At 41.2% G+C, this 10,320-nt stretch overlaps 1 protein-coding gene across 2 annotated transcripts in view; it reads left to right on the forward strand.

Annotated features, from left to right (window-relative positions):
* LOC122564824 (rab GTPase-activating protein 1) overlaps positions 1 to 10,320 on the forward strand; it is a 194,546-nt gene that overhangs the window by 95,129 nt on the left and 89,097 nt on the right. For both annotated transcript variants that reach the window (XM_043720124.1, XM_043720125.1), the window contains one exon: positions 1,036 to 1,129. In XM_043720124.1, coding sequence (XP_043576059.1) covers positions 1,036 to 1,129 — 94 coding nt within the window. The remainder of the gene's footprint in view (positions 1 to 1,035; positions 1,130 to 10,320) is intronic.

Here is a 10,320-nt window from a genome sequence, read left to right on the forward strand (position 1 = left end):
ACATTTGTCCTTAAGATCTCCCGATGAAGAGACAATAAAACCTAAAAGTATGCCTAAATCTATAAGCAAATTAAGGGCTGTGAGTTGGTGTGAAAGTGAGGTTAATGAGTGGAAAACCTTGGTGTGAAGTGAAAAGCCAGCATTGGTAAAGCGTTGGCGATTCCATTGTCAAGACATTAAAAGTATTCAATTCCAACTCTGCTACTCTGGAGCTCCACTTATCTCAATTTGTGGGCCAATCCTCTAGGATTTGACAAATCATGATTTTACTTGGCTTACATTTGGTCTTTTGTTCTATGTGCTTTTGAGGTAGATTTGAAAAATAAATATTAGATTTACCATGCAGTAGTTGTAACAGATGGAACATAGCTGAAACTTTATTGCTGGAACAGCACAGCAGGTCAGGTTACATTTGGTCTTTTGTCCTATGTGCTTTTGAGGTAGATTTGAAAAATAAATATTAGATTTACCATGCAGTAGTTGTAACAGAGGGAACATAAAACTACGAATGAGATGTTCAATAGCATATATGTAATATGGTTATATTTAATATGCTACGATAAAATATTTGAGCAGGAAAGCAAAATTTGATTAATACATTGGCACATAGTGTATGAATGAACATAGAGTATACAGAATAGGGATGGACCTATTAGCCCTTCGAATTTGCTGTGCTATTCTGTTACATCATAGCTGATCACTACTCCAACACCATTTTCATCATTATTCCTGTATCCTTTGATTTTACTTTTACAACTGGATTACTGATCCTCTACAGCCTTCTGAAGCATGGTATTCCAGAGATTCTCTGCCTTATAGAAATTCCTCCTTATCTTGTTCCTAAGTGATCACCTCTTTATTCTGAGATGGTGCCTCCCTTGGTTTAGGATGCTGCAGCCAAGGTAAACATCCTTCCTGCATCGACACTTGATTGCTGTAAGAAATTTGTATGGTTGAGTGTGATCACTTCTTGACATTTATTTTTGTAGACTGTGAAAGTAAGTTATCTTCAGTCAAATCTATTGCTCTTTTCAGATAATGATGAACCTCTTCTGAGTGGCTCTGGTGATGTCTCCAAAGAATGTGGTGAAAAAATTCTGGAGACATGGGGAGATCTGTTGTCTAAGTGGTGAGTAGCAGAAATAGTTTTCCTATTGTGAGATACTGTGAGAAACAGTATATTATAGTTCTATCATTTGTAAAGTTGGAGTCCTCAAAATGCCGAATTCTGTTGTCATTTTGATCTCTGCATCTTTACAAATTAATCAAAATTATCACTTTGAAGATCATGGCAAAACTTCTGAATTTACACTCACCATATGTGCATGCTGCCTGTGTATGTACCCATCTATCTTAAAATGAGGTTGGTGACCTTTCAGCAATCTAATTGGCTTGTTGGGAATCAGTTTAGCTCAGTTGGCTGGATTGTTGGTTTATAGAGCAGTGTGATGCCAACAGTGTGGGTTCAATTCCCATCACTGGTTTGAGGTTACCATGATGGACACTTGTTCTCAATCTTTTCCCTCACCTAAGGTCTGGTGGCCCTCAGATTAAATCACTACCAGTTGGTTCTCTCTAATGAGAGAGCAGCCCCTATCGTCTAGTAAGACTATGGCGACACAACAACAAATTTGCCTGTTGTAATTACTTAATTCTGAAGAAGACTTATGCCACACTCAAAATGGTTAACTCTGTTTTTCTTTCCGCAGATGCTTCTAGACCTGCTGAGTTTCTGCAGCATTCTCTAACTATTTGATTCATGGGCAAGGGAACATGTGTTTGTAATTGCCATTGCTCTTCAGTTTGACCCTTTCTTGAATTAGCTCCAATTTTGCTTGTCATTCATTTCTCAGCTATTTGACAGTAGCTGGAAGCATGAAGCCAGATTCTTTGTGTACATTGACAGTATCCAGTTCTATTTTACTTCACTGCTCCCCTACATTGTCATGATATTGTCAGATTTCTGGCATCCAGACTAAAGTTGATGTCTTCAGATCCTGCCACAAACTCAGTTCTATCACTTTCCATTTTATCCCTTCCATTTACACTGTCCTAACTTCAACCAAACGTTTTGCAATCTTGGCATCCTCTTTAGCTTTGGGCTGAGTTTCCAACCTTATTCTCTCCAATGCAAAATCTGCTTGTTTTGTGTAATGTCATTCATACTAATTTCTTTGCACATCTTCTGAAACCTTATCCATACTTATTGTCACCTCCAGACTCTTCCCAATCTCCCATCTTCCACTTTTCAATAAAATAGGCACTTTCAAACTGCTCTGGCAACACACTCTTAAGTCCTATTCAAATTATCACCCCTATTTTTGTTGAAATCTGCCGGACTCTGGCTGATCAACAAAGTTCTTTGAAATTCTCGTCCTCTCATTCAAATAGCCTCGTATTGCACCAATGTGTAATTGCTTTCAGTTTGACAATTCTCCCAACAGATTGGCACTCACCCGCCCTGGTTCAATTGAATAATGTAATTTCTTAAGCATTTGAAACAATCTAACGTCTTAACCTATAGACATTGGTTTTAAGTGTTTGATTCCTCTTGAGGTATGTAGCTATAGTATGATCACCACAAACACTGGCAATTCACTTACCTTGTTCAATAATACTTCAATTCATTTAGGTTCCCCATGGATCTAATCTTGTGTCCCTCCCTTCCTTGGCAACATACTGCTGTATGAGAGCATCATCCATGTTTTTGAATCCAGCTTCTGCGAGTGCTGTTGACCATTTTTAACCTCTTTCTTGTTCTTTACTGCCTCTGCTGTCAGATACTCACCCAACAACTAGTTTATAAGAACCATAATTTTCTCCATCTAAACATTGGAAAGAATGAGACCTAATTTATTACTTGGTTTTCAGTAAAACAGCATACCAATTTAACCTTGTACCTCGTTCACACATGTAGCATTAGCCCTTGTAATGCTGCAACTTTGACATCCTGACTGAATGGTTTTACAGTTTGTAAAGTTCACGTACAGCCAAATCTCTTGTTAGTAATCGGTTCACACCAAGATCTCATACAGTACATCATGCAAGTCCTTATTGAGATATGTTGTCTTGCATATCCCCATTTAAAAATTTTTCCTTTTAGCTTAAATCACTCAGTGGTGCCAGTAATCTCTTCCTCAAATCCCATATTTAAAGACAAGGCTGAAGCATTTGCAGCAACCTTCAGCTAGAAGTACCAAATGGTGATTCATCACGGCCTCTTCAGGGGTACCTAGCATTACAGATACTAGTCTTCAGCCAAATAGATTCACTTCATGTGATGCCAAGGAACAGTTGAAGACTTTCAGTGCTTCAAAGACCATAGACCCTGATGACATTTCTGTTCCAGAACTTGCTGCTCCCCAGGCCAAGCTCTTTGATCAAAGTTACAACACTGGTATCTATCTGACAATGTGAAAATTGCCCAAGTATGTCCTGTACAAAAAAGACAGGACAAATCCAACCTGGTCAATTACTGCCCTATCAATTTACTCTCATCAGTAAAGTGATGGAAAATGTTATCAACAGTGCTATCAAGCAGCATTTCCACAGCAATAATCTGTTCAGTAATGCACAGTTAGAATTCTTCCAGGGCCACTCGGCGCTCAACTTCATTTAAGTCTGAGCTCAAATATGGGCAAAACAGCTGAATTCCAGAAGTGAGATGAGTGTGACAACCCTTGAACATCAAGGTCACATTGACAGTGTAGCATCAAGGAGCCCTAGCAAAACTGGAATCATTGGGCGTCGGGGCAAACTCCATGCCTGGGGTCATACCTGGGACATAGGAAGATGGTTGTGGTTGTTGGAGGTCAGTCATCTCAGCTGCAGGACATGCCTGCAGGAGTTCCTCAGGGTGGTGTCTTCAGCTGTTCATCAATGCCTTTCTTTCCACTTAAGGTCAGTAGTGGGGATGTTTGCTGATGACTGCACCATGTTCAGAGTTTGTGACTCCTCAGATACTGAAGCATCCCATGTTCAAATATAACAAGATCTGGACAGTGTCTAGGCTCTGGCTGACAAGTAGCAAATAACATTCATGCCACACAAATGCCGGGGAGTTACTATCTCTAATAAGAGACAATCTAACCACCACCCCATGACATTTAATGGTGTTAGCATCACTGAATCCCCTATTCACAACATTTTTGGGATTACCATTGACTAGAAATTCAACTGGACTCTCCACATAAACATTGGTTAGAGGCTAGGAATACTGGGGCAAATAACTTGCCTACTGACTCCCCAAAGTCTATCCACTATCTGCAAAGCACAAGTCAGGAATGTGATGGAATACACATCACTTGGCTGGATGGGTGCTGCTCTAACAGCACTCCATCCAGCTTGAGAACATCCAGGAGAAAGCAACCCATTTGACTGGCACTAAATCCACAAGCTTGTGTACAATTTACAAGATGCACTGCAGAAATTCATTAAAGATCCGTAGCACCTTCCAAACCCATGCCCAGTTCCATCTGGAAGGATAAGGGCAACAGATATTTGGTACTTGTACGTATCTCCCTTCAAGCCATTCACCATCCTGACTCGGGCATATATCACCATTCCTTCATTGTCACTGGGTCAAAATCCTGGGATTTCCTCCCGAAGGTCATTATAGGTCAACATACAACACATGGACTGCAGTTGTTCAAGAACGCAGCTCACTACCATCTTCTCAAGGGCAACTAAGGATGGGTAATAAATGTTGGCTGGCTAGTGATGCCCATGTCCCACAAGTTTTTACAAAACTCTTCAGTTCCTTCAAATTTGGCCTCTTGTACATTCTTAGGCTGCAAGTTAATGTCAATTCTAAATGGTAAACCCAGCATAGCAGAGTTGACAGGAGATTTAAACAAAATTAGTACAGGTATGTTAGCTATGATTTCACAGTAATTTCTGTTTAAGTCACTTGGCAGGAGTTTTCTTTGGACAAAGTGCTAATTGATCATCAACTGTCAAATAATAACTTTAATTGACTATGCTTTTAATGTTATCAAAAGACTAGCTAAAAGGTTTTCAATAAAGCTATCACCTTGAATAATTACAGACTGTCTTTATTGCCCCAAGATATTGACTCCCAAAAAAAGTTAATTTTCCATGACTGCTGCACTAGAATCCTTTATAACTTAAAGTCTTGGCCTAATTGTGTCTGCTTTAGTGGAAGTAGACCTAGATTTATGTTTACTGGATGTAATTTTTCTCAATATTTGCCTAAAGTTTTGAAAGATGTTTCTAGTTACTGGCTTTCAGAAAGTATTTCAGTTCTGAATTGAGCTTGAGTTCATAACTTGTTAATGTGAAAATAATTATACATAGGTAAGACAATGGCTACATTTGGGGTAATACAACCATCATCTGTAATTAATCATAATGCTGCTATACTTTGTTTTCCTTAGCCATTCTGTTGCTAACTTCAATTTGTTTAATATGACGAATTATTCTTGGCAAGTGGGAAGGAAGAAAAGGAATGAAGAATTCTTGCCTTCATGTATTAAGTCACTAATTAGCATGCTGTCAATAAGAAGGACTTCATTTGCAACTATCTTAAATTGAAATTGTAAAAACCCTGGTAAATATCTGTATTGCTTATAAGGTTGAGACTTCCTGTGAGTGTGTTAGCATCCTTCCATCTATATAAGGTGATAGCCATGCAGGAAATCCATTGGGAATGCAGTAGTTCCATGTGGTGTGCTTTGCTGATAGTATTCGATCCCAGAGAGCCAGGATCTTCTGCATATGAGATCATTGTCATTTGTTTTGGATTATTTTTATGAGGTTTGATTTTGAAAGATCTTTACCTGTGATTTTTATCATTCTATGAGATGCTATGAATGTGTTGCAAACAAAAAAAAAATTTTTTTATTCATTCATGCAGTGTGGGAGTTGCTGACTGGGTCAGCATTGATTGCCAATCGCTAGTTGCATACTGTCAAAGAATAGTCTTGCATAAAATTCAAAAATTAAATAGCATATCTTATTCATCACTACTACATTTAGAAAGTTAAAAAGCAGAGACTGTTGTGATGAGACCACGTCAGTCTTTTCAGTGCCTCTCCTCTGTGCCCAAACTAGTTTCAGCTGTATTAGCCTAGTTGCATTCTCATCAATCTAATTGTAGTGAAATAATAACTAACCACAGCTTTGCTCACCAATGCAGCACCACTACCTCTGCAATCCAAAGATAGATCCTTGATCTTTTCCTGTTTCCAGATCTTTTCATGTTGCTGCTTGGCTCTTTTGTTCACCAGTACAGCTCACCTGCTTATAAATCTTCATTTAGTTCTAGATTTCATTGGCTAGGACTGCACTAGAATAATCTCTGAAATGCTCTGTAAACTTGAGATTATTTAAAACTCTGCCCATGGTTTATTTTAAAGCAAAGAACTGTGGATGTTGAAATCTGAACTATGGTTTATTTTATTTGTTCATGCAACTTGGTTGTTGTTGACTGGGGCATCCTTCATTACACATCCTTAATTATCCTCAGGGAGGTGAGCCACACCATGCAGACGCCACAAAGCTGGGTGGGAGGGGTGAGTGGATGCAGAGATGCTTCAGTATAACTTTGACAAGTTGAGCAAATGGGCAAATGCATAACACATGAATTAGAATGGGGATATGTGTGGTTATTCACTTTGGTAGCAAAAACAGGAAAGCAGATTATTATCTGAATGGTGATAGATTGGGAAAACTGGTAGTGCAACAAAACTTGGGTATTGTACACGAATTGCTGAAAGTAAGCATGTAGATGCAGCAGGTGGCAAAGTAGGTAAGTTGTATTTTGGCGTTACAAGAGGATTTGAGTGCAGGAGCAGGAATGTTGCTGTAATTTTGCAAGCCTTGATGAGACCAGAGCATTTTGTGCACTTTGGTCATCTCACCTGAGGAAGGATGTTTTGGCTATTGAGGGACTGCAATGAAGGTTGACCACGTTGATTCCTGCAATGGAAGGGCTGTCATAAGAGAGACTGCATCAGTTAGAACTATGTTCACTGGAGTTTAGAAGAATGGGGGGAGTTATCTCATTGAAACCTATAATATTCTAACAGGACTAGACAGTAAACACAGGAAGGATGTTCCTGATGATGGAAGAGTCCAGACCGAGGGTCACAGTCTAAAGCCATTTAAGACTGAGATGAAATATTTCTTAACCCAGAGAATGGAGAGTGTGGAATTATCTGCCACAGAAAATATTGAAGCCAAAATGTTGAATGTTTTTGAAAAGGAGTTAGAACATAGAACAATACAGTGCAGAACAGGCCCTTCGGCCCTCCAATGTTGCGCCAACGTATGAAATATTCTTGGCTCGTTCCCTCTACATAGCCCATCATCCATCCATGTGTTTATCCAAGGATTGTTTAAATCTCCCTAATGTGGCTGAGTTAACTACATTGGCAGGTAGGGCATTCCACGCCCTTACCACTCTGAATAAAGAACCTGCCTCTTACATCTGTCTTAAATCTATCACCCCTCAATTTGTAGTTGTGTTTCCTCATACAAGCTGACGTCATCATCCTAGGAAAAAGACTTTCACTGTCTACCCTATCTAATCCTCTGATCATCTTTTATGTCTCTATCAAATCCCCTCTTAACCTCCTTCTTTCCTATGAGAACAGACCAAGTCTCTCAGCCTTTCCTCATAAGACCTTCCCTCCAGACTAGGCAACAACCTAATAAATCTCCTCTGCACCTTTTCCAATGCTCCCACATCCTCCCCTAAATATGGCGGCCAGAACTGTACGCAATATTCCAAGTCCGACCGCACTAGCGTTTTGTACAGTTGCAGCATAATATTGCGGCTCTGGAACTCGAGCCCTCTACCAATGAAACCTAACACACCGTATGCCTTCTTAACAGCACTATCCACCTGGGTGGCAACTTTCAGGGATCTATGTACATGGACTCCAAGATTCCTCTGCACATCCATACTACCAACAATCTTTCCATTGACCCAGTAGTATGCCTTCCTGTTAGATATAATTTTGAGAGCGAAAGGGATTTAAGGGTACTAGGTGAAAGCAAGAATAGGGTACAGAGTTGGATGATCAGCCGTGATCACATGAATGTCTAAAACCTGCTTACCATTTCTTCATTTATCTTCTTGAATTGCTGTAATGGGGCAGCACGGTAGCACATTGGTTAGCACTGTTGCCTCACAGCACCAGAGACCCGGGTTCAATTCCCGCCTCAGGCGACTCTGTGTCTGCACATTCTCCCTATGTCTGTGTGGGTTTCCTCCGGGTGCTCCGGTTTCTTCCCATAATCCAAAAAGAATGTGCAGGTTAGGTGAATTGGCTATGCTAAATTGCCCGTAGTGTTAGGTGAATTGGTAAATGTAGGGGAATGTGTCTGGGCGGGTTGCACTTCGGCGGGTCACTGTGGACTTGTTGGGCCGAAGGGCCTGTTTCCATGCTGTAAGTAATCTAATCTCAACTGGGTTGTAGTGACACCAACAGTGCTGTGAGGAAGGGAGTTTGGGGATTTTGACCAAGAGACAGTCAAAGAGAACAACAGAATTCCAAGTTAGGATGGTGTGTTACTTAGAGTGGAACCAACAGATGGTGGCACTCCCTTGCATCTGCTATCCTTATTCTTCTAGGTAGTAGACGTCACAGGTTTGGGAGGTGTCATTCAAAGAATCTAAGTGCATTTCTGCATTGCAACAGATGGTATATGCTGCTGCCACTTTCCCATGTTTGGACCAAGGCTGTAATGCAGTTAGGAGCTGTACCCAAGCCAAGTAGGTTATTTCTTGGTGAGCACTGCCTGATAGCTCTGTCAATCAACTCCTTTCATTGCTTTGATAATTGAGAGTGTACTATTAGGATAGTAATTGTCTAGGTTGGATTTGTCTTGCTTTTCTATGGACATGACCTGCCTGGACAAATTTTCACATTCTTGGGTAGATGCCACCTCCCAAACCTGTTGTACTGAAAGAGCTTGCTAGGTTCCAGAATATAAATCTTCAAGCTTATTGCCAGAATGTTGAGGCAAATTCATAACTTTTGCAAATGCTTCAGTCTTGTCTTTTACACTGGTGTGCTGGACTTACCTGTAGTTGAAGATGAGAATATTTGTAGAGTCTACCAGCTTTTCATTGTCTAATTGTCTACATTCATATCTGTGGCAGGACTGCAGGGTGTAGCTTGGATCTGTTAGCTGTGGGATCGTTTCATCCTATCTATTGCATGCTGTTTTGACTCCCTAGCATGTAAGCAGTCCTGTGTCATAACTTGGTCTGGTTCATATGTCAGTTTTAGGTATGCCTGCTGCTGTTCCTGGCTTGCCCTCCTGCACTCTTCATTAAACCAGGGTTAATAGTAATGGTAGAGTGCTATGTGGTTGGCTAGATCGGTTGATGATCCGCAGCACCTAGTGGACATCCAATTTTGAGTTGCTCGATCGACTTGAAGTCTGTCTTATTAAGCACAGTGCTGTTCAAGGCAATGAAGTGTCTCTTCAGTATAAAGGGGGACACCTTCTCCACAATGATTATGCTATGAATGTATTTGAGACAGATTTTTGAGGATGAGTTAATTAAATTCCCTCTTACTGGATCCTTCACCACATGCCACCAACCAAGACTAGCAGTCCAGGTCTTTTAGGACTTGGTTAGTAGTGGTGTTACCAAGCCACTCTTGGTGATTTTGAAACCCCTGCATAGAATAGGGCAGCACGGTAGTTTAGTGGTTAGCTCTGCTGCCTCACAGCGCCAGCGTGTTAGGGAACTGGAGCTGGAGTTGGATGAACTTAGGATCATTCGGGAGGCAGAGGGGGTCATAAATCGGAGCTTTAGGGAAGTAGTAACTCCAAAGATGGCAGATAGATGGGTGACAGTGAGGGGGACTGGGAGGAAGCAGCCAGTGCAGGGACCCCCTGCGGCCGTTCCCCTCAAGAACAAGTATACCGTTTTGGATACTTGTGGGGGGGATGACTTACCAGGGGTAAGTAACGGGGCTCAGGTCTCTGGCACGGTGCCTGTCCCCGTTACTCAGAAGGGAAGGGTGGAGAAGAGCAGAGCAATAGTAATTGGGGACTCGATAGTTGGGGGCACAGATAGGCGGTTTTGTGGGAACGAGAGAGACTCACGTTTGGTATGTTGCCTCCCAGCTGCAAAGGTACGTGATGTCTCTGATCGTGTTTTCTGGGTCCTTAAGGGGGAGGGGGAGCAGCCCGAAGTCGTGGTCCACATTGGCACCAATGACATAGGTAGGAGGAGCGCTGAGGATGTTAGGCAGGCTTTCAGGGAGCTAGGTCGGAAGCTCAAAGTTAGAACGAACAGAGTTGTTGTCTCTGGTTTGTTACCCATGCCACGTGATA

This window comes from Chiloscyllium plagiosum, chromosome 30 (assembly GCF_004010195.1).
Source record: "Chiloscyllium plagiosum isolate BGI_BamShark_2017 chromosome 30, ASM401019v2, whole genome shotgun sequence".
Classification (NCBI taxonomy): Eukaryota; Metazoa; Chordata; class Chondrichthyes; order Orectolobiformes; family Hemiscylliidae; genus Chiloscyllium; species Chiloscyllium plagiosum.